At 43.6% G+C, this 24359-nt stretch overlaps 1 protein-coding gene across 1 annotated transcript in view; it reads right to left on the bottom strand.

Moving 5' to 3' along the window:
- Positions 1 to 23923, bottom strand: part of ABCB7 (ATP binding cassette subfamily B member 7) — a 90524-nt gene extending 66601 nt beyond the window's left edge. Inside the window, exons 1-3 of the mRNA XM_070951960.1 lie at positions 23801 to 23923; positions 10822 to 10899; positions 3286 to 3372 (exon numbers count right to left, since the gene is read on the bottom strand). Coding sequence (XP_070808061.1) covers positions 3286 to 3372; positions 10822 to 10899; positions 23801 to 23923 — 288 coding nt within the window. The remainder of the gene's footprint in view (positions 1 to 3285; positions 3373 to 10821; positions 10900 to 23800) is intronic.
- Positions 23924 to 24359: the final 436 nt, after the last annotated feature.

The following is a 24359-nucleotide window of genomic DNA, read 5'->3' as shown; positions in this document are numbered from 1 at the left end:
CGCTTACAAGCTGGGTGCCGATTGACAAGGTTGCCGTGGGCTTCGGCTCCGCGGACTTGCTTCAAAGGGCGCCAATTTTAATTGAAGAAAGCGGCGGTAAAACGCCCGGCTCGAAGGACGGCGGCGATTCAAAATGACGGCCGGCAGCTCCGATCGCTGACGTGATGCTAGTAACGGCTTGGAGAGTGCCTGGACGTCGGAGCCTGTCGGAAGCCTGGACAGACGCTCCGGAGCCGCCCAAAAACCTGGGAGCTGAGGCGCTCGTGGAATCCCAGCTCGCCAGGAATCCAATGAGGCGCCGGCGGCTAACGGCGTTCACGGATCCGCCCAGCCGGGTCGGAATCCGGATAGCTGCCTTGCTGGTAAATAAAGGGAAGGAGCGAAACGGCCTGGAGCCCCAGGCGTGTTATCGCTCCCCCAGCAGCCTCACCAATCCCACGAAGCAGCTCCAAGCGCACAGAGAGGGGTGAAAAATAACAAACTAAAATAAAAATTAATTCAATAAGGAAGCAGTCAAGGAGTTTGAAAGATCTTTGAAGAGCTATGCAAAACACGAGTTCCCTCAGTCACTGAGTGAGAAAGACTGACGGGAGTGACACAGAGGGGGCGTGGTCAGCCAAGGAGAATTCTGCACTCAGTTCCCCAGCAACGTGATGAGAGCTTCCCAATCAATCAATCAATGGATTGGAGGAGCAGCGTGCTGGAAAAAACCAGTATTATTCTATATGTTTTACCTATGTTATATATTCCAGTTTAATGTGCCTGAAACCTGGATTAAATCCCTTGCAGCTACCTGGACACATACAGCTCATTTTAAATGTGTGTGTGTGTGTGTGTGTGTGCGCGCGCGCGTGCAAATTGCAAGGAAAGGAAGTGCAACAAAGACAAGCAACTGAAGATAAAAACCACAGAATTTCTTTCCATCCAGCGCTGGTCTCTACAAATTCTTAGGTTCAATCAAGGAAAGTGAGATCATTATAGCCAATTCAGATGCTGTTTCCTTGTTAGATTTGCTCTCACTGGAACTACTCAAGGAAGGGGCACAATCTGATTCCAACAATATTGTATAAAAGTTTAGAGTACAATGCCAGATCTTGGCAAATTAATTTACTGCTATCTCCTCCGAAACACTTGGTGGGAAAAAGAATGGTACAGATAGTCCTCAAATCACAACAGTTCATTTAATGACTGTTTGACGTTACAACGGCCTTAAAAAAGTGAGTTATGATTATTTTTCACGCTTATGACTGTTGCATCATCCCCGTGGTTACGTGTGCAGAGTTTGGACTCTTGGCAACTGGTTCTTATTTATGAATTTTGTTGTGTCCTGGGGTCATGTGATCTCCTTTGGCGACCTTCAGACAAGCAAAATCAATGGGGAAAGCAAATTCACTTAACAACCACGTTATTAACTGAACAACTGAAGTGATTCACTTAGCAACTGTGGCTAAGAAAAGTGATAAAATGGGGCCAAACTCACAACAAATGTCTCAATTTAACAAATGTCTCAACAAAAATTTTGGGCTCGGTTGTGGATGTAAGTACTACCTGTATTCAAATCGCTCCTCATAACACAGTGTTTCTCAACCTTGGTAGCTTGAAGATGGGTGGACTTCAACTCCCAGAATCCCCGAGCCAGCAGCGCTGGCTGGGGGATTCTGGGAGTTGAAGTCCTCCCATCTTCAAGCTTCCAAGGTTGAGAAACACTGTCATAACGGAAGGAGAAGAAATTAATAGTTGTATCACATTCTTGTCCAAACACTGAAACATGTCTATTTTTTGTATTTTTAATACAAAAGGAAATTTTCATAGCCTCATCTAATAATGTATTGCATCATAGCATCATCTAATAATGAACTAAAAACAGTTTGCCAAATGAATGACGGTCCAACAGGCCTCATTTTATAAGCAATATTGTCTGGGCTCTTATAAAGGCATAGCTCCTTTTTCTTTTGCAACACCTTAGGCATAGCTCCTTTTTCTTTTGCAACACCTTAAATAAAGGTATCCCACTGTGCTCCTTGCATATAAACATATTCCACAATCTTGGGAGTGCTACAACTTTGACAGGAACCAACTTTGTTCCTTTAGAAAATTTCAGTACAAGCCCACTAGCTCTCCACAGTGTATAGATTGTGTGACATCTGATCAACTTTCCTCCATCTCTGAGTCAGCAGAAGTAGGAAGAGTGGCTTCTTGTTTGTGTAAAGGGAGTCCTGCCATTTTCCAGCTCCACAGGAATAGAGGGAAGCTGGTGGGGTCTCAATAAACGTGTGATCGTAGGCTTGGGAAACCAGGCAGTGTAAAACTTAAACATTGTGCCTTGCAATAACCAATGGGTGGGACTAGACACTGTTGCCTAGAGATAGGCCTATGTAATTTTAAGGCAGCTTTTATCAGCTTCAATCCAGTTTTCCCCAGCTGTTCTTTCCTGCCAAAGGTAAATAGCCATTGGGAAACTTATAGGATGGGGGTTGAAGTCTATCCTTCTAAATTTACAGAAGCTGCCTTCCTGCAAATTTTTCATTTGGAAGTTGGATGTGGCAGGAAAGCGGAGAACAATGAATGCTAAACTGAAAACTATGAATTCATGTCAAGAGCAGGAGTTTAAAGAAGCAAGGTCTATAACCCGAGAAGTCAGTTACCGATATATTTAAAAATAGTTTGATATTGCCTTTCAGGGCATTTTTTCAATGACGACCATGAAATAATAACTATCTAAAAACTGACTAAAGCAGCTGAATAGGATATGGCATCCCTTTTTTTCATCCACCGCCACAATTGAAGAATCCTGTGTTTCTTATATATTAATTTGCGCTGCTTGTCAGCTGCCCCAGAGGCCTGTTGTCAGAAAGATAGGAACATTTTAAATAAATAAAACAGATGCTGTCCCCCGCTAAGATATAATCAAGGAGGAGAGCGGAGGAAAAGAGGCATGAATGTGTAATGGAAAAGGCAGTCCTCTCCGTGATTTTTCACACTGGTCAAAGCCATCAAAAAGCTTTAAATTGACACCTTTCTCCCCAGGATGCAGTCATTTCCAATCACAGGCAGATAAGCTGGTGGCTTCCTTCTTCTGTCAAAACTAATTTTCTGAACAATTTATGCAAATAGGAATTTGCTTCCAATCAACCTGCTTCAGAGAACCCAAGGCAAACTTAAGAGAAATTGACAGAAGGATTCCCCCCTCCTTGCTTCCTCGGAGGCAAACACGCCAGCAACTGTGTAGACATAGGTGTTTCTTGGGTGCAGAAAACCCAAGATGGATTAAGGGGTGATATTTACCGCATTCTTCGGGTCTGAATGGAGGCCTCCCCCGGCATGCCCATGCCAACAGGTTCTTTTGTCTATCTGAGACCACCCCTGCAGATGCTGGGAGAAGAACACAACAGAGAAGGATGTCAGTGGTTGTACAGTCACAGTAAAATCCATTACAGGTAGTCCTCGACTTATGACCACAATTGAGCCCAAAAGTTATGTTGCTAAGTGAAACATTTATTAAGTGAGTTTTGCCCCATTTTATGACCTTTCTTGCCACTGTTAAGTGAATCATTACAATTGTTATGTTAGCACCACGGTTGTTAAGTGAATCTGGCTTCCTCATTGCCTTTGCTTGTCAGAAGGTTGCAAAAGGTGACCACATGACCCCCACCCCCCAGGACACAGCAACTGTCATAAATGAGCCAGCTGCCAAGTATCTTAATTTTGACCATGTGACCACGGGAATGCTGCAATGGTCATGTGAAAATCGGTCATAAGTCATTTTTTCAGTGCTGTTGTAACTTCGAATGGTCACTAAGCAGACTGTTGTAAGTCGAGGACTACCTATACAGTCCAATCCCAATTGAATTTTGCTAACATCTTACAGTGGCCGAGGATGGACTGGTGACTAAAAGTTCAGGAAAATTACGGGAAACCAGGTCAGTAGAGTCCAGAAGCCGTTCATTTGTAACTGCTCTCTCTATAAATTACTTCTCTCAGGAATCCTTGCAGGCGGCTGCATAAAGCCTGACTGGAGTCTCTTTGGTGTAGTCGATACCTCTTTATATTCAGAGAGATGCTTAGAAAGCAAATGCTACAGCAGAGCTCTCCAACCTTGGCAACTTTAAGCCTGGAGGACTTCAACTCCCAGAATTCCCCAGTCATTTGGCTAGGGAATTCTGGAAGTTGAAGTCCGCCAGGCTTAAAGTTGCCAACGTTGGAGACCCCTGTGCTACATCTACTTTGAATTTGTGTAATGAAAGACATAATAAAAAAGTAAAAATCTTTAAATACAGGACGACTCAAATCCTAAAACGTTTCTTCCTTCAACAAGAGCAGAACTCCTCCAGAAGGTAAGAAATGCTTTGGTTCTTATACAGGTAGCCCTAGACTTACAACAGTTCATTAGAGACTGTTCGAAGTTGCAACAGCATTGAAAAAAATAACTTATGACCGTTTTTCACGCTTGCGGCCCCTGAAGCGTTCTCGTGGTCATGTGATCAAAATTTGAATGCCTGGCAACTAGTTCATATTTATAACGGTTGCGGTGTCCTGGGGTCACGTGATCGTCCTTTGCGACCTTTTGAGAAGCGAAGTCAATGGAGAAGCCAGATTCACTTAAAACCACGTTATTAATTTGACAAATGCAGGGTTTCACTTAACAAATGTGGCAAGAAGGGTCGTAAAATCGGGCAAAATTAACTTTAACACCTGTCTCACCTAGCAAGATAAACTTTCGGCTCAATTGTGGTCGTAAGTCAAGGACTACCTGTATGGGGAGCATTGGACTAGAATATCTAATCAACAGCAACCAAAACCTTGCTTCCTAACATCTTGCTGGTATCTTCATGTCAGAGCAGGTCAACTATTAAATACAGTCCATTCTGTGGATGGCATATTGCAGCAGAAAAACCGCAAGACACTGGTGTAGGCATGTGTGTGCGCACAGGTGTGAACCAGGTCTACAGTTCTCTGAGTCTTGGGTGAAAGGGCTTTTAGAGCATTAGCAGAGTGCAGGTCCTGGATGATAAACCCAGCAGTTTTGGGGAGAAATGGAATCAGTTGCAGCTTCTGCCACCTCTCAGCTCATCCCCATGGTTGTGTAATTGTCACACAGTGTACCACTTGAAGTCAAATGAACTAACAACACAATCTCCTTTATTTTTAGCCTGAGCTCTTCTATTTTCGAGTAAAAAAAAAAAAGAATGATATATTCGGAATGTCATTTCTGAAAGTGCATCTAGGCTTCAAAGAAAATGCTTGATATCTCTATTATGCTAGAACACCAAGAGCAATTTGGTGAGCAACATAAAGCACTTACAAAGAACTTAAGAAATGGTTGCAAATACATAAAAGTGTGAGAAAGCATTAATTCACAACCATTCTTCACAGGAAACATGATTGTTTCTGTTTTTAAGAAGGGGAACCAGGAAGTTATAGGGAAAGCAGGAAAATGAAAGAAAATGGTGTTAACATTCTATTAATAAGCATTTTACCAAAAACCACTAGCTATATGACATGCTATACGCAATATATGTGGGTCAAATTAATGCTGTTGGTCTATTTTAAGTATTTATCTTGCTACTTGTTTCTTTAAATTTACATACCACCAAGGATTGACATCAGCTAACAACATAATAAAAACCAAATAATTTAATTCAAATGTCCTAGTTAAAAAAAGGAATAGAAAAAAGGAACAAACACAGACCCAAGAAATAACAAAGACTCACATTATTAGAGACTATACATATGACTCTTCCAACATTTTTATTCATAATTTTTATTGTATGCAGTATGTAAAATAAAATAAAATAAAATAATATATATTTAGATGTATGGGTTGCCCAAATTCCAATCTGTTCCATATTGTTCTTGAGATGTTCAAAACATTTTAAGAATAATCTTGACATTTCTACAAGCTGGAATTTTAAACTGACAAATTTTCGGTAAATTTCCCCCCCACAGGACCGGTTTTTCAGGAAGATACAACTGGAGGAAAAGTGCAGGAAAGTCCCTTCTGCTAGTAAACACAATTCTTTTAAAAGCCTCCTACACTTTGATTACTTTTAATGGTGATCAGATAGCTTTTTTTTTAATGGATATTTTTATTTGACAATGCATTTGAACATTCCACATGGACAGAAAGGTGACAGAATATATTTGTAGCTGGGTTTGCATATCATGCTAGTCTAGGCCAGGGGTCTCCAACCTTGGCAACTTTAAGCTTTGCTTTGCTGGCTGGGGAATTCTGGGAGTTGAAGTCCCCCAGGCTTAAAGTTGCCAAAGTTGGAGACCCCTGGCCTAGGCTATAGTGAATGAATTTACAGTGTTGTGGGATCCAGTCTTTATCTTCATGTGGTGTGTGAGAAAACATTGTTAAATTATAATAGAAATTATTCATTTCGGCAAAGCAGATGAAGTGAGCACCGCCATTCTGTCCTAATCACCTTAGGGTTAAGCATGCTGCGTGAATGAAGTGAAAGTGGTTAGAATGCAAATTGCAGGCTAACTTTGCTCACATTGCCAGGAGTTCAATTCCTTCCATCCTGACCGGCTCAAGGCTGACAATGACTCAGCCTTCCATCCATGGAACTATGGTGTGCATGCATGTAGTTAAAATGCAGTACTGCAGGCTAATTCTGCTGACTGCCAGGAGATTGATCCTGACTGGCTCAAGGTTAACTCAGCCTTCCATACTTCCGAGGTTGGTTAAATTAAGATCCAGATTGTTGGGGGCAATAGGCTGACTCTGTAAATTGTTTAGAGAGGGCTGCAAAGCACTGTGAAGCGATATATAAATTTAAGTGCTATTGCTATTGGTATGCTAGTGCTAAGTGCTATATCAACATTTGATTGAGAGCATCAAGGAGGCTGCCAGTTTCTCTGACGTGCTTCAAGCAATATTTCCTATGCAGCTGACTACTTTTATAAGGTTCCAACTTCTCCTTCCTATTCCTAAATGTTCTTGGGTGCTTTCTAATTTCCACAAAGTGGCTTCTCTCTTCTAGGAACTCAACAGCAAAATATTAACCAGATTACGAAGTTTTATTCCAGTTGAGATGTTTAAAAAACAAAATTAAAAATAAAGGAAGGAAAATTAATCATTTGTTCACTGGATCTACAACTAGGAGTATATTTGTGAATGCAGTGGAAATCTGTACTTAGATGCTGAAGATAAATTCCTTTCTAGCTTGGGAGCATGAGCTTAAAGGCTCTCATTTATTACTTTCAAGAGTACAAGTTGTGCATGACCAAATATAAATAGGGAGTACAGTCAGTTCTCGAATTACCACATTAATGGAGCCTACCCATTGCGGTTGAAACATGTGACAGTAGTAACAGGTCAATTACATTTTACAACCTTTTCTGTGGTGGTCATTAAGCAAATCACAGCATACCAATGGTTCCCTATGGTGTGGTTTTGCCAAAAAACAGAAGTAAATTCCGGGGTTCAGCAAAAACGTTGTGAAATGTGGTCACATGCTGTGGGATGCTGCAACTAGCCATAAATGCAATCATGCTGCTGAGCGTCTGAAGTGTGGTCATGCGACCATCTGGGAGTGGGGGGAGGGGGAATCATTTTAATTTGAATCTGAGTTGTAAGTACCTCCTAGGTAAGTCTGTCAGAACAGTTGCTAAGTGACCGGTTGTAAATCAAGGACTACCTGTGTGGCTGTATAGTTGGATTAAGGATGATGGAGTAGTAGTTCTTTCCTTCTTCCATCTTATCTCTGGAAGATCTGACATCACCTTTTATACCATGCTTCAGAGGTGCTATTCAACCGGTTTGCACCGGTTACCACGAACTGTTGGCAGAAATTTGGCCAAGGTCGCCAAACCGACAGCGATGGCCAGCTGGCCACACCCCTGACCCCCAGTCACCGCTCGTTCACCCTGCCCGCCATATTCATCGCCATGTTCTTCACGCAAGTGTATCCCATTGCCTTGCAAGTCCAATGGGATGCATATGCGCGAAGAACATGACGGCGACAGCAGCAGCTTTTTCCGCGACCTCCGGTACTTTTTGGTGGCCTGTGGCCAGCCACCGTAGTCGCAAATCTTGAGAGGCTTCTTTGCCAGCTGCTTTCCAACAGCGGCGGCTGGCTGGGAGCCGCCGAAAACTCCAGTCAGCTTGCCTTCTGGACTCTGGACCAGCTGCCGCGGAAGGTAAGCAGCCCGAACAAGAGGCAGTGGTGGGGGAGGGAGCGGGACTAGGGCAGGGGCCGCTAAAGGAGGGAAAACAGGGGCGACTGGTGAAGGGAGGGCGGGGGTAGATAGGTGGAAATTCCCAAAATTTTCCTACCTTTTCCTGTAGGCATGGCTAGGTGTGTGTGTGGGGGGGGTCACGTGACTGAGTGGGCATGAGTGACGTCAAGTTGGCCACCCTCACTCAGTCACATGCCCATCTAGCCACGCCCACTTAACCGGTAGTGAAAATTTTTGAAACCCACCACTGGTAGGCTTGCTTCTTGTTTTCAAGACTATGTAACTGAGCCTCAGCGTTGCCTAGATTGGGGCTTTACGATAAAGAATCCTGACAAGTGGTTATCCTTTAAAACAGACATTTGCAGCCAGATTAGCCTTGCTGGCCTTGGGTTTATTTCTTAGGCTCAGTGTGCTTCTGAACACAGCTCTGCCTAGCATTGCTGGCCACTGGGAAAACAGGAGGCCTGTTGGGACACCAAACGTGGCTCATGAGATGCAGTTAGTGAAGCCGTCTGCCCACCGTGGGGCCACTATTTGAGGCCTTTTTCTAATGATTTTGGTAAGGGCTGACTGGTGGCCTGTCCATTTCAGATGCCTGCAATGCTGCGTACAAGGGAAGTTGCTGGTGCTCAGTTTCTAAAATGGGCAAAGTAGGAAGTTTGTTTTCCAGGCCCTTCTGGATAGGAATGCTTTCACGTGCACTCAAAGATACTACTAGGGTACAAGCCTAGATTCTGATTGGCTGGTAATTTACAGGTAGTTCTTGACTGTTGTGACCGTTCAAAATTAGGCCAGATCCCCCCCCCCAAAAGTACTTCTGAAGTTCCAATGACCACTGCCCCCCCCAGTCACATGACTACATTTCAGGCGTTCAGCAACCAGCCGACATTCACATGGCCACAATTCATAACATTTTTGCTCAAATCAGGGTTTACTTCCAGTTTTCAGCAAAAGCACAGATAACAAACAATTCACTTACGAGCATGGCGGTTGCGTAATGTTTGCCACACATGCTGTACTACTGCTGCCAAAAGGTCATAAAATCTGGTTCTGTCACGTGGTGAGCCAGTTTACGACAGTCACAATTTAGGACTATAATGGGCAGACTCCACTACAGTCATAACGTGAGGACTACCTGCACTACAAAGCCTGAATCTATTATCAAACCTGTTGCACTCTAAGCCTGGCTTTGGTAACCAGAAGTGTGGTTAGTTCAAAATAAAAGTCTCGACTGCTAACCTAAAGTAGTGGCAACTCATTTCTGTAGGGTTGCAAAAAGACTTTGGATTCTGTTTATTTCTAAGAACAACTGGAAAGCTTGCCAGCTTGGCATCAGTGCAGCTGGCAACTCCCTGACCTATAGACTTAGGTCATCTTCATAGACTTCTCCTTCAGCCGCTTGGTGTGATGGTGTTCTTGGATGGAATGGGACAACTTGGTGCAGCCAATTCACCATGTGTTCTGCCCCAGCTACGGACCCCAAAGAACGCAGCACACACAAAGTCTGTACAAACCTTAGTTTACTAAAATAAAATCAGTTTTTTCTTCAAACAAAGGCTGTTAATTAACTTTCTTAACAGCCTGCAAGAATCCAAAGAATAAATAATCCTAATCTTACTATGTTTGGCAGAAAGCCCAGAAGCAATTTGCAAAGAACTAAGATCAAGGCACGAAGGTATGTGAACGAAGTTGTTCCCTGCAACTTGCTTCAGTCGGCATTCCTCCTTAAATAGACTAAGGGAGTGGCCAATTAGCCCCAAGCCTTACTCTCGAGGAGACCTCCTCCTGAGGAGCCACTCCTGCCTTTTGGCAGCTCTGCGCGCCCGTGCATCGAGAAGAGGCTCCTCCTCTTCACTTATGGGAGTTTCTGGAGGTTCTGAAGGCCCTGGCTGAATCCCTGCCTCTGGCACCACATCTTCTCCAGCCTCCTCATTGTCCGACTCAAGTCCGACTCGAGTCGGACAATGAGCTACACAGCTTCACAGGCTGCTGGCGCAGCACCACACCAGCCTCCTTGCTGTCGGAATCAGCTACTAGCTGCACAGGCCGCGTACGGGCCACAACATCATGACCAACTTGCTGTGGGACAACTCATTGTGGCCTACTTACCATGGGACAACTTGCTGTGGGACAATTCATCAAGTATTTAAAATAATTTAAAAATAATTTTAGTTTCTGCCAGTCACATTTCATTCTGTCCCTCCTTTTTCAGCCTTTCTTTTAAGATTTCATTCCACCATTTCTTCAATATTAGTGTAACTCTTGTCCCAGGGCAAGTTATCTCATGGTGAGTTGTCCCGCAGCAAGTTGGCTGCGCTGAGTTGGCTGTGCCAACTTGTCCTACTAGACCCTCCTCCAAAGCGATACCTGTACTAGAAAGAAACTCTTTGTTGCTGCTGAAAGCTTGCTTTTATTTTTACAATCACATCCATTTTCTTGAGTCTTTACAAAAATAGTTCTCTAAGAAGAAAGTTTTGCTTTTTAAACCTAAATTCTTTGGAGTTGGAAAGCAAAATTATAAGGATTAAGTAAAAAGCAGGACATAAACTGGGGCCAAGCTTGGAGGGAGAGTCTACAAGTCTTTCTCATTAGCAGAATGTCAAGAGAGAAAAAGAAAAAAATGCTCAATACTACCTTTGCAGCATCTAATAGTTGCCTTGAATAGCATTTCCCTGAGCTGTGCCATGTGGGCCGATTTAAAATTGGTAGAACCTGGAAAGAAAGAAAAAACAAGGCTGTAATAATTAATAGCACAATGTCCACAACTGAAACACTCCAATCATTTTGCAGAGACACATCCAGCATAATGAAAGAGCATTTGGTTCTGAAAAGAAACAAAAGAAAAAATGAAAACTGTTGGGGAACATGTGTAAGTTATAGTAGCAACTATTTAAAGAGCTAAATGGCAATTCTCTGCCTGCTCCCCTTAATATTTCTATTACCTCATATTATTTCTTTATTAAATTTATATGGCCATCCACCTCACAAGAAATAAATGGGTGGAGTTTAGCTAAAGAGGTATATAAACAATGACCATATCACAAAGTCAGTGAGAATTTCAGATGGCTCCATTACAATCGAATTTCCTCCCTCCCTCTCTTCAGGGACTTCCAGAAAACAAGGAGGGAAAGAGCTACTCAGACTTTGAGTGGGGAATATATTGCATAAGGCAAGCACCACTGCAGACAAGGCCCATCTCCCTGGCCCCACCAAGAGAACTTCCTTGAGGGACGGGACCTGCAGAATGTTTCTCTTGGCAGATCTGAGGCGACGAGCAAATATAATTAGGAGTTGATGGTCCTTCAAATAACCTGGCCCAGGACACAACATTTTTAAACTTAGTATTATCTACTTGTCAAATATATTAGATACAGGTAGTCCACGACTTACAACCGCAATTGAAACCAAAATTTCTGTTGCTAAGTGAAACATTTGTTAAGTGAGTTTTGCCCTGTTTTATGACCTTTCTTGCCACAGTTAAGTGAATCACTGCAGTAGTTTAGTTAATAACACCATTGTTAAGTGAACCTGACTTCCCCATTAACTTTGCTTGCCAGAAGGTCGCAAAAGGGGATCATGTGACCCCGGGACACTGACACCATCATAAATGTGAATCAATTGTCAAGTGTCTAAATTTTGATCACATGACCATGGAGATGCTATAACGGTTGTAAGTGTGAAAACTGCTCATAACTCACTTTTTTCAGTGCTGTTGTAACTTTGAACGGTCACTAAACAAACTGTAATTCTAATTCTACCTCATTTTCTGTTGTCCCCTTCTTCTTTTGCCCTCAATCTCATTAGGCCCTTCTCTAGTGAGTCCTTCCTTCTCATTAAGTGGCCAAAGTATTTGAGTTTCATCTTCAGGATCTGACCTTCTAAGGAGCAGTCAGAGTTGATCTCCTCTAGGACTGACCGGTTTGATCCCCTTGCAGTCCAAGGGACTCGCAGGAGTCTTCTCCAGCACCAGAGTTCAAAGGCCTCCATTCTTTGGCGCTCAGCCTTTTTTATGGTCCAACTTTCACAGCCATACATTGCAACTGGGAAAACCATCACCTTGACTATACACACTTTCGTTGGCAGGGTGATGTCTCTGCTTTTTAGTATGCTGTCTAGATTTGCCATAGCTTTCCTCTCCATGAGCGTCTTTTAATTTCTTGGCTGCAGTCCCCTAATTTAAATGAATATCAGACAAATCAGTAGTCCAAAATACTACAGTCAGGGATTGCTAAGAAAATTATCAAAAAACTGTTTAAAAGTGACGAGATTGTACACATTATTTGAACATATAAGAATGACAGATCATAAAGTTATAATCTTGGCTTCAAAACTTTCAAAACATAAAATATTACATCTTTATCATCATTTAGGATTTTACTTATTGTACTTAAATTTTTATTTGGGGATTTATGCTTTGTCTGTTATTTGATTTACAATAAACTGAGCTCAGTCCAAGTTATTTATGCATGTACCAACTATAAGGGGAGAGCAAGTATACTCTTCCATATGAAATCACATACAAATTGGCACATTTTATACCTCATCTCATTCTGCATCAGTAATATTAATACATTCTATATTTTATTACAGAATGTATACCCTGCAATATTTATAAAACCCTAGATAAACTGTATCCATTAAGATTAATTTGCCCTTTGCAAAATTAAATAGGATTTTGCTAATGAGTGAGGAATTTATTACACAAAATGCAGAAAGTGATGCTCCTTCTTAGTTTTCTACTTATGGCATTACTGATTCAAATAACATCCAGTCTCACAAGAAAGGCCACAGAGTCCAAATTAATTAGAGTCCAAACTAATTAAGATTAATTAGTTAAACTTTCATTTTTCTGAACAACTCTTACAAGGCTACCAATTACTTGCTTTAATAATGATTTTTAGAAGAATCAAAATGCATGATACATTTTATATTCTTTTTTTAAAAAAGATTCTTTGATCTTTTTTTTAATACAATGCCTGCATGCTTTAGAGCAAAGTGCCAAGCTCAACTTTATTTACAGCAATGCTTTGGGATCTGTCAGGCTTCTACCTGGACAGCAGAAAGCACCTTGGAAAGCTAGCTGACTCTGCAAATCAGGCAGGAGCCATTTATGAAGGCTAAGGACTGCATTTATTTATTTATTTATTTTTCATATTTGTATACCGCCCTACTCCCGAAGGACTCAGGGCGGTGAACAGCCATAATAAATACAAATACATATAGAAGTTAAAAACTATTAAGAAACAGATTAAGTAATTTAGGCTCAAAGATTAAAAAACATCCAAATTTATCTAAAGAGGTTTAAAACCCAATTTAAAAGCCAGTTTAAAAGCCAATTAAAAAGGGAGAGTTAGGCCAGACCAGCTTGTTGGAATAGAAATGTTTTCAGGGCACGGCGGAATATGCGTAAGTCTTGGATGTTTCGTAACTCCGGGGGAAGCCCGTTCCAGATGGTAGGTGCCCCCACAGAAAAGGCTCTCCCCCTGGGGGCCGTCAGTCGACATTGTTTGGCCGACGGCACCCTGAGGAGTCCCTCTCTATGGGAGCGAACTGGTCGGTGAGAGGCTATTGGTGGCAGGAGGCGGTCTCGTAAGTACCCTGGTCCTGAGCCATGGAGCACTCTAAAGATAGTAACCAAAACCTTGAAGCGCACTCGGAAGACCACTGGGAGCCAGTGCAGCTCGCGCAGGAGGGGGGTTACATGAGAGCGCCACATTGCTCCCATTACCACCCGCGTGGCCGCATTCTGGACCAGTTGGAGCCTTCGGGTGCTTCTCAAGGGGAGCCCCATGTAGAGAGCATTACAATAATCCAGGCGTGAGGTGACAAGGGCGTGAGTGACCGTGCGTAACGAGTCCCGATCCAGAAAGGGATGCAACTGGCGAATCAGGCGAACCTGATAAAAAGTCCTCCTGGCTACGGCCGTCATATGCTCTTCAAAAGACAGCCGTGAGTCCAGGAGGATGCCCAAGTTGCGAACCCCATCTATGGGGGCCAACGACTCGCCCCCAATAGTCAGAGATGGCGCCAACTGACTATATCGGGACGACGGAAACCACAGCCACTCGGTCTTGGATGGGTTGAGTCTGAGTTTGTTCCTCCCCATCCACATCCGTACGGCCTCCAGGCACCGGGACATCACCTCGAGGGCATCATTGGGGTGGTCTGGGGTGGAGATGTACAGCTGGGTGTCATCAGCGTACTGATGGTACTTCACCCCAAAACCACGGATGATCTCACCCAGTGGCTTCACATAAATGTTGAATAGAAGGGGCGAGAGGACCGATCCTTGTGGCACCCCACATATAAGGGGCCTCGGGGTCGACCTCTGCCCCCCTGTCAACACAGACTGCGACCGGTCAGAGAAAAAGGAGGAGAACCACTGTAGAACAGTGCCCCCCACCCCCAACCCTTCCAACCGGTGCAGCATGATATCATGATCGATGGTATCAAAAGCCGCTGAGAGGTCTAATAGGACAAGGACTGAGGAGCAACCCCTGTCTCGAGCCCTCCAGAGATCATCAACCAATGCGACCAATGCTGTCTCTGTGCTGTACCCGGGCCTGAATCCCGACTGGAATGGATCTAGATAATTCGATTCATCCAGGTACTGAGGCAGTTGTCGTGCAACCACACTCTCAACAACCTTTGCAACAAAGCGAAGGTTGGAGACAGGACGATAATTTGCTAATACAGCTGGATCCAGGGAGGGCTTCTTGAGGAGGGGCCTCACCACCGCCTCTTTCAAGACGGTGGGAAAGACACCCTCACTCAAAGAAGCATTTATAATCTCCTGGAGCCAGCCTCGTGTCACCTCCCGGGAGGCCAGTACCAACCAGGATGGACACGGGTCCAATAAACATGTGGTCGCCTTTAGTCTGTTCAGTATCCTGTCCACGCTTTCGGGAGTCACAGGATCAAACTCTTCCCAAATAATATTCTCAGGACCTGCCCCTGTCATCTCCTCTGGATCAATCCAGTCAGAGTCTAGCTGTTCACGAATCTGAGCAATTTTGTCATACAGATATTGTACAAAATCCTCAGCTCTACCCTCCAAGGGGTCTTCCCGCGTCTCTTGATGGAGCAGAGAGCGGGTCACCCTAAACAGGGCGGCTGGGCGATTATCTGATGATGCAATAAGAGTAGAAAAGTAGTTACTCTTCTCTACTCTTATCGCCACTAGGTAATTCTTAATATGAGATCTTATCAGTGTTCGGTCGGATTCAGAACGACTAGCCCTCCAACTGCTCTCTAGGCGTCTTTTCTGGCGCTTCATCTCCCTCAGCTCCTCAGTATACCAAGAAGCCAGGTGAGACCGGTGCCGGGTCAGAGGCTGCAAAGGCACGACTCGGTCTAAAGCATCAGCCGCCGCCCTATCCCAGGCGGCCACTAAGTCCTCAGCCGAGTCGTGTGCTAGAACCTCAGGAAATGGCCCAAGCTCCATCTGGAATCTCTCAGGATCCATCAGGCGCCTGGGGCGGAACCACCTGGTCGGTTCCGCCTCCCTGCGGCAGGGTGTGGCGGTTCGAAGGTCCAGGCGAAGGAGGGAGTGATCTGACCATGACAAGGGTTCAATCACTATATCCCCTATCTCGAGATCACTCAACCACTGTCCAGAGACAAAAACAAGGTCCAGTGTGTGTCCCCCCATGTGAGTAGAGCCATAAATTAACTGGGTCAGGTCCATAGCCGTCATGGAAGCCATGAACTCCTGAGCCACCTCAGATGTCTCGCCAACTGATGACAGGTTAAAATCCCCCATGACCATAAGCCTGGGGGTGTCAACAGCCACCGCGGCTATAACATCAAGCAGCTCAGGCAGGGCTGCTGCCACATGGCAGGGAGCCAGGTACGTGACTAGCAAGCCCAACTGCACCCTATGACCCCACTTCACAAGAAGGGACTCACATCCAGCCGTCTGAGGAACAGTGGCCTCCCTTGGTCCAAGACCCTCGTTAATAACAACCGCCACCCCTCCGCCCCTCCCCTGAGACCTTGGCTGATGGAAAGCACGGAAACCTGGTGGGCACATATCAACAAGGGGGGCTCCCCCTTCCTGGCCCAACCAGGTCTCCGTAATACCCGCCAGGTCCGCACCCCCCTCCTGAATAAGATCACAAATGAGGGGGGCTTTATTTACCACGGACCTGGTGTTGCACAGCATCAGCCGAAGGCCTGGGGCCCGAGGTTCCATACAACCTGGGGAACGAGAAGAGATTTGAGGGTCGGAGCGCGCCACCGCTTGTAAACAGCGAGGACGCACTCCCGTAGGATGATGTGGCCCCCTGCTCCCGCCATATCTGCCCCTCCCACCTACAGTATCAATGTTATGGGCATCTGTATCGTAAGATCTAATCATCTCCTTGACCCCAGTGTTCACACCTCCCATGCCATGCCCTACGGCTGGCCCAGATACCCTCCCCCGCAGGTCTTCCCCCGAACCCACGTAATCTACCCCCCTCCCAGAATCCCTTAAAATCTTATTAAGAAATTTCCCTAAAAAACCCCATAACCCTCTTTTTGCTGTATGCCATCTCTCCGGACTCCAAAGTCCGTCATCGAGATAGGCCCTCGATAAAGAAGATTTAACATTTAAATCCTCCATTTAACAGCAGAGGCTGGCCTGACAGTCATGAAGTGGCTGGGGCCACATCAGGTGGTCATATACTACTTTTAAATTACGGTTTTTACTTATGTTCCATCTCATAAAAGTAGCAAATTTATAGCTTCAGAATTTGGCATGGGGGCTGAGGGCAAACCGAGCCACTGTGTCTGGAAGCAATTACTGAGCTTTATCTGGAATATTCAGGTACCTCTGGGTGAAATATTGTGCACCGGTGATCAATAATTTATCTTTGTTTCATTTTTGCTAAATGCAGTATCTAATTTAGCATGATTACAAATCCTGGTTTTGAAAAACCATATATGAGTTCAACAGATACTCACAGACATACCTGGGTATTCCCCTAAAGTAACGTTGCTAGGCTGATAATCATCTATATTCAAGTTCCCTTATCTATTTGGTAAGTTCAAAATTGGTGAATTTATCACAAATTCTAACATACCATTTTTTTTCCAGAATACTGAATACTAAGAACACTCAATCAATTACAATTACACAGGCCCATTAAATTTTTGCTTTAAAAAAGGAGAAGCGAAAGACCCATGGATCGATTATTTTCCACCAAATCACCAGTCACTGTCTAAAATCAAGATACTGAGATTCCCCCGGCAACCAATACTGCCAAATGCATGTAAGCCTGAGATGGTTTAAAGGGGAATAATTAACTTATTCCCATTCTTTCAGCCAACTGTCCCCTTCCCACAACTATTACGTATTAGCACACAAACTGATTTTTTAAATAAATGGTTTGCTTCAGGCCGAAAAAGACAAAGAAATAACACAGAATAACAGATTGGAAGGGACCTTGGAGATCTAAGGGGGCCTTGCAGATCATTGGCTGCCTATTCTTGCCATGTACTAGCTTTATAAGCCACACAGCTTGGTGCAAACAACATGCTAAGCTAACACTAAATAAACCTTATTTTAACTTAATAGAGGAGTTCTTAAACTGGAGGTTGTGATCCTGAAAGGTCTGAAAGAAAGCTGTTTTGAGCTTGTACATAAAAACAGAATTATTGTCAGAATTTGCTCCTGTTTTGCCTGGATAAACCAATACCAAAGTCCACAAAAGTTAGCAACCATATGATTGCAAGGAATTCCATTCTCCACTATTCAGTCAGAACTGAATAGGCTTTTTGTGTGAGAGACAAGAAACCTTCCAGCAAAACAAGAAAGCGCCTTTAGGACAACCATGACAACCATATTCTCTACTGAGAATATCCAGATATTTAATCCTGCAAACTGCAAGTATTATTGCTATAGTATTGCAAACTATGATCTTATTATATGATAAAAAATTTAAACAACATATTACTTGGTCATTATATGACCAAAATGTCTATGGAGACTCTCAGTCATCCAGGTCATGATTGTCCCAAAGGTGCTTTTTCTTGTTTTAATATGACCAAAAATTTAAATAAGATATTGGAGAGGAATGGACACTATTTCAGAATGTAGGCAGCATTCTATGCTTGTAAACATTGCATTTGTTTGCTTGATGAAGCAGAAATTTGACAATTAAAAGAAGTTCTACAAATCAATTGTGCTTCATGCACAGATGAAGTTGTTATTTACAGAACAGATACATAAAATGTTACCAACATGATCAAACAATGTAACTGAAAAATTGCAGAATTTGCTATTAGTTCCCAAATACAGTGGTACTTGAGTCTTTTTCAATTTTCAATATTTCTGCACAAGTATGTATTGAAACATGATCTGATCCCTAGTCAGGTCTTAAAAGTAGCTAAAGATAAAAAATTGTACTTAACACAGTGGTGAAGTGAATGACTGCAGTTGTTAAATTAGCAACATGGTTATTAAGTGAATCTGGCTTCCCCATTGACTTTTCTCATCAGAAAGTCATAAAAGTGCATCACATGACTCCGGGACACTGCAACCGTCATAAATATGAACCACTTGCCAAGCATCCAAATTTTGATCACGTTACCATGGGGATGTTACAATGGTCACAAGCATGAAAAATGGTCATAGATCAATTTTTAAAGGCCACAAGTCAAGGACTACCTATAAGTATGTTCCCTTTTCAGAAGCAATAGCTACTGGATATTTCTGACAACTGTTGGTTAGTCCTTTACGTTGTGTTGTGGGAATTTTAGTCCATTTCTCTGTACAGAACAGCTTCGACTCAGGGATGTTGTCAGCCTTCCTCACATGAATTGCCCACTTCAGGCAATTCCACAGCATTTCTATAGGATTAAGGTCAGGATTTTGAGTTGACCATTCCAAAACATTAATTTTCTTCAGTGTTAACTATTCTTTGGTTGTACCCCCTGTGAATTTTGGGGTCATAGTCTTAATTAATGACCCACTATCCCTTGGGCTTTAGTTCATGGACAGATACCCTGACACATACTATTGCTATTCAATGTTCTCCTGATGGTAGTCTCATGAACACTGACATTTGTCAATGCAAGAGAGATCTTTAGTTCCTTACATGTTAACCTGGGGTTCTTTGAGACCTGCCAGATTACTACACGACTTGCTTTTGATCTGATCTTGGTCAGCCACTTCTGGGGAGGGTAACAATGGTGTTAAATGGCTTCCATTAGTACATCATCTACTTCAGGGGTGCTCAACCTGCAGCCCAAGGGCCTCATGTGGCTGGACAGCTAATAATACAGCCCCACAAGATTATAACTTTCTCATAACTTGGAGGACAGCTCTATATTCCCTTACAAACAGATATGCTACTTATGCTACAATGGCTAATGAGAAGATTGGAGAAAGAAAGAAAGAAAGAAAGAAAGAAAGAAAGAAAGAAAGAAAGAAAGAAAGAAAGAAAGTAAGTTTGTAGGCATTTTTATAAACTTCTCATTTTGTCCAAGATCAACCAACAGCAGCTATGATTTTAACGATTTTTCATACGTAAAACATTATCAGGATCAATACACTTCCCAAAAGAATGAAGAAATTAGTTTTAAAGTAAAGAAAAACCACACAAATCTTTCCTGTACGATACACCTAGCTCTGAAAAAATCCTAACAGAAGAAACTGAGCTGGAACATACATTGCAATGAGGTAAAATGCCAAGTCCAAGAGGTTACCAACATTGGTGGTGAACAGTGTTAGTAACATCAGGAGGGAGGGAAAAGACATTTCTTCCTCTTCTAGAAAATGACCAGTCTTAATGAGACAAAAATGGAACTAAGGTAGATAAAAAAATTATAGAGAAGGTAATTGAATTATTTGCCTCTGCCAAACAGCAGAGAAAATGCAGCGTAGATGTGCAGATAGCTTTAAGAAGAATGTCAGAAAATGAAGGCAAATGCAACTACTGGCAAGATAGCTTCAAAATCTGAAAATAAATTATTTTGTCTGGATGATATATCTCTGTTTAAATTTTCAAATATGAAACTGCCAATTATTCAACAAAATATGTAACATTTTCCAAAGTCAGTTTCTATATTTAAAGACTGCAGAAAGAGTAAAGTAATGGCATTTCTAAAAAATGAATTTATTAAATGCATGTACTCTTGGCAGTTTCAACCAAAATATTTTGTTAAATAAAATTCCATTTTCCTCAATAAATAAAGGTAAAGTTAAAGCCCTGTCCAGTCATGTCAGATTCTACGGGGGTGGGGGTGGGGTGGGGGGGATGTTCATTTCCATCTGCTAGTCAAAGGAGCCAGCATTGTCTGAAGACATTTCTGTGGTCATGTGGCCAGCATGACTATAGACTGAGGAGCACAGAACATTGTTACGTTCCTACTGAGGTGATGACTATTTATTTTCACAAATTTTAAAGTATTGTTGTACCATCACAGCCATTAAGCTAAATTAAAATGTGATATGTTTAATTTTGATAAGGATGTTGTGTGAATCCACCCAGTTGATTTGTTCAGTGTCCAAGAAAAGCAAACTATTCCTGTATAACAAAAGTAACCACTTCAGGGGCTCTGGTCTTCCCAAGTACCAGTTGGAATAACATGGAAAGGAATATTGTGCTTTTGTGTTAGGACCCAAAAGGCATGGCATTTGTTAAACGATAAGATAGGTCCTTGATCTGCAATCTTCTTATGCACAATTAACATGTTCTGGAAGCTGTATGATTAGCCTAAGATCTTCCAAGAAAATATTGCTTTTAAAAATGTAATGCTAGCCTTAAATGTGCAGATGTCAACTCAGTTATCAAAGATCATGTAGCATGACCATCTTTCTCTACTATCATAGTGTAGGAAGTTAGCACCCACCCCTTTCCTAGAAGAATATTTTAGGAAATATTAAAAAGGCAGAATATTATGTTTCCCTGGTTGAGAAATGGAAAAACACGTTTTAAAGACAAAGCAACTCCCACCTTCCTGCCTCCCCCCCTTTGTTAATGGGCCAGAGGCAGAAACTCAATCTTTGACAATAGGACCCATCTAGCAACAGAAACTCACCACATGGCACCTGGGAAGATTACATCAGCCAGCAAGGTTAGCTAAGACCCCCACCCCCTGGGAGTCTGACAACCAATCAGGATACTCTTTCGGGGCCCCAGGAAGTTCAAAGCCAGAGAGAGCATAAAACCCAGGGACTTGCTGTATCTTGTCCCTTTTCTGTTCAGGAACTCAAGCCATGTGATCCTGTCCACCATTAAACCATCTTTCCAAGCAGTCTCCATATTTCCAGTGTCTTTTTCCCCACTTGGAACTGAACCCAGAAGGATATTTCTTCCTACAATTGAAATAATAAAATTGCACAAGACACAATTTTTAAGTGAGACTTTCCTTTCATGCTCAGCAAAGCTTCATACCTTTCCTAAAAATAATTGGTTTTTGTCAAATCGGCCTGAGCAAATGTAAAAACATTCACTGTATTCATTGCTGTGGCAATCAATAGCTTAATCAGTAACTTAATGAAAGCAAATAAAAGAATCTGCATTAGAAGTCTAACATTTAAAATCTAGCCCAAATATCAATTGGGGAAAAAAATCATTTTGCCTTTTTATAAACTCTTTGTTCCACTTAGCCAATACAATAATTCAAAGAAACGAATACCTCTCTGTCCTAGAGCTAAAGAAAAAGATTTGAAGATAAACACAATATGACAGATACACTTTTATATGTTGATTATAAAGCAAATGACTGCATTCTTATGGAATTATTAATACATTTTTAAATTTTGCAATGCATTTCTCAAAAGAAGAAATATCCTCAAACAGAAAAGCATCTTAAATCAATCTTCCCCCATTTAACATCAACACAAGAAGCCTAAGATTCATTCACTTTCTCCAAAAAACCAAAACCAAAAACCCTTTCCCACAACTTCTGTACAGCAAGTAACGTTCTAAAGCACATTCATTTACTACATGGCAACTTGGCCAGAGCAAGAAGTTACTTTTTTAATGATTATGAGTACAGACAATCAACGATCCTGACAGTCATTTCTGAAGCAGATGGGGTCTCCTGTGCAAAGCCACTTTTGAGAGGAGCTCAACTCTGAACCAAACACCGAAGTGCGAAATGCTCCTGTGCAAACGCCCAGCCCTATTTTGGGACACTTGTTGTTCGCCCCTTCCCACGGTTACTCCTTTCAGAGAATCATACCACCTTCCGACCTAGATGAATTATTTAAAATGAAGGGGGTGGGGAATTCATCCTAACAGCAGTGTAAAAAAAGAACCTTTAAAAACCCCCAGAGTTCTTGGTGCAGGGGTTTGCCGGCTTGTTTCCGGTGTTCCAATATTTGAGGAGCTGCTACAAAGAAGTGGGGTGAACTTATTCTCCAAAGCACCAGAGGACAGAACAAGAAACACTGGATGGAAAATAACCAGGGAGAGAAGCAACCTGGAACTAAGGGGAAATTTCCTAATAGTGAGAACAGTGAACCAGGTTCAGGGGCGGGCAATTGTGGCTCTTTTACAACCTGTGGACTTCAACTCCCAGAATTCCTGAGACAGCTTGGTTGTAAAAGAGCCACAATTGCCCACCCCTGAACCAGGGGAAGGGTTTGCCTCCAGAAGTTGTGGGTGCTCCATCACTGGAGGATTTCAAGAAGAGATTGTACAATGATTTGTCTGAAGGGGTACAGGGTCTCCTGCTAGAGCGGGATGGGGGGGAGGGGTTGGACTAGAGCAGGGGTGAGCAAATATGGCTCTTTTACAACCTGTGAACTTCAACTCCCAGAATTCCTGAGACAGCCCCCACCTGCCAAGCTGTCTCAGGAATTCTGGGAGTTGAAGTCCACGGGTTGTAAAAGAGCCACATTTGCCCACCCCTGGACTAGAGCCCTGGTGGTGCAGCAGACTAAACCACTGTTATTAACATCAGCTGCCTGCAATTACTGCAAGTTCCAATCTCACCAGGCTCAAGGTTGACTCAGCCTTCCATCCTTTCAAAGGTAGGTGAAATGAGGACCCAGTTTGTGGGGGCAATAAGCTGACTTTGTATAAAATATACAAAAGGATGAAGGCTATTGCTTAACGCACTGTAAGCCCCCCTGAGTCTCCGGAGAAGGGCGGCATATAAATCAACCCCCCCCCAAAAGAGCAAGGGTCTCCATCCTTGGCCACTTTAAGACTTGGGGACTTCAACTCCCAGAATTCCTCAGCCAGCTGGCTGAGGAATTCTGGGAGTTGAAGTCCCCAAGTCTTAAAGTGGCCAAGGATGGAGACCCCTGGACTAGAGGACCTCTACGGTCCCTTCCAGCTTTGTTATTCCATGTTCTATGCCTGCAGCTGTTTCTCTGTCCAACGAGGCAACTTCAGCCCCTTCTGAGAAACCGGCAGCCAGAATGCGGGGGGGGGGAGAAGGGGGGAGGGGCACCTCTGGGATTCCTGGACACACTCAGGACAACCACTTTAAGCCGCCCAGCCGCTCTTCCCCTCCCCGGGTGGGGCCTAAACAACTTCTCCACGAGCGTCCCCGCTAAGGCGGCCCGGCCCCGGAGTCCTTCGCCTCTGCCGGCCTCCCCGCTCTGTCCCCGGCCCCGTCAGGAAGCGCCCCCGCCCGGCCTTTCGCTAACGCCAGAGCCCCGCCGCCTTACCCGAGAGACCTCCGGGAGCGACCGGCCCCGCCAGCGCAAGCAAACCCGAAGCGGCCTGGTCCGAAGTGCCGTGGCCGCCGCGCGGTTACCTGAGAGGCTCGGTAGAGCCCTCAGCAGCGCCATATTGGGGGTGGGGGGAAAGGTTAATGACGGGGGAAAAAGCGGAAGGGGCGGGCGCCGCCGGCGGAAGTGGGCCTAGGCTCGCGCGCGCGGGGCAGGGAGAGAGAGAAAAACAATATCAGAACGATAGAGTTGGAGAATAGAGTTGGAAGGGACCTTGGAGGTCTGAAAGAGGGAGGAGGGAAGGGGAGGGAGGGAGGTTGGCTAGGAGCAGAGGTCTTCCAACTTGGCCGCTTTAAGACTTGTGGACTTCAACTCCCAGAATTCTCCAGCCAGCATAGCTGGCTGGAGAATTCTGGGAGTTGAAGTCCACAAGTCTTAAAGCGGCCAAGTTGGAAGACCTCTGGCTAGGAGTGTGAGTTGGGTTTGTGGAGCTGCTGAAGATGGTTGTGTGTTGTCTCCCACACTACGAGGCGTGGTGGTGCGGCTGGCACACCTT

This window comes from Pituophis catenifer, unplaced genomic scaffold, assembly GCF_029215685.1.
Source record: "Pituophis catenifer annectens isolate HBS135680 unplaced genomic scaffold, rPitCat1.0.hap2 SCAF_11, whole genome shotgun sequence".
Classification (NCBI taxonomy): domain Eukaryota; kingdom Metazoa; phylum Chordata; class Lepidosauria; order Squamata; family Colubridae; genus Pituophis; species Pituophis catenifer.
This window is presented reverse-complemented; position numbering and strand designations above follow the sequence as displayed.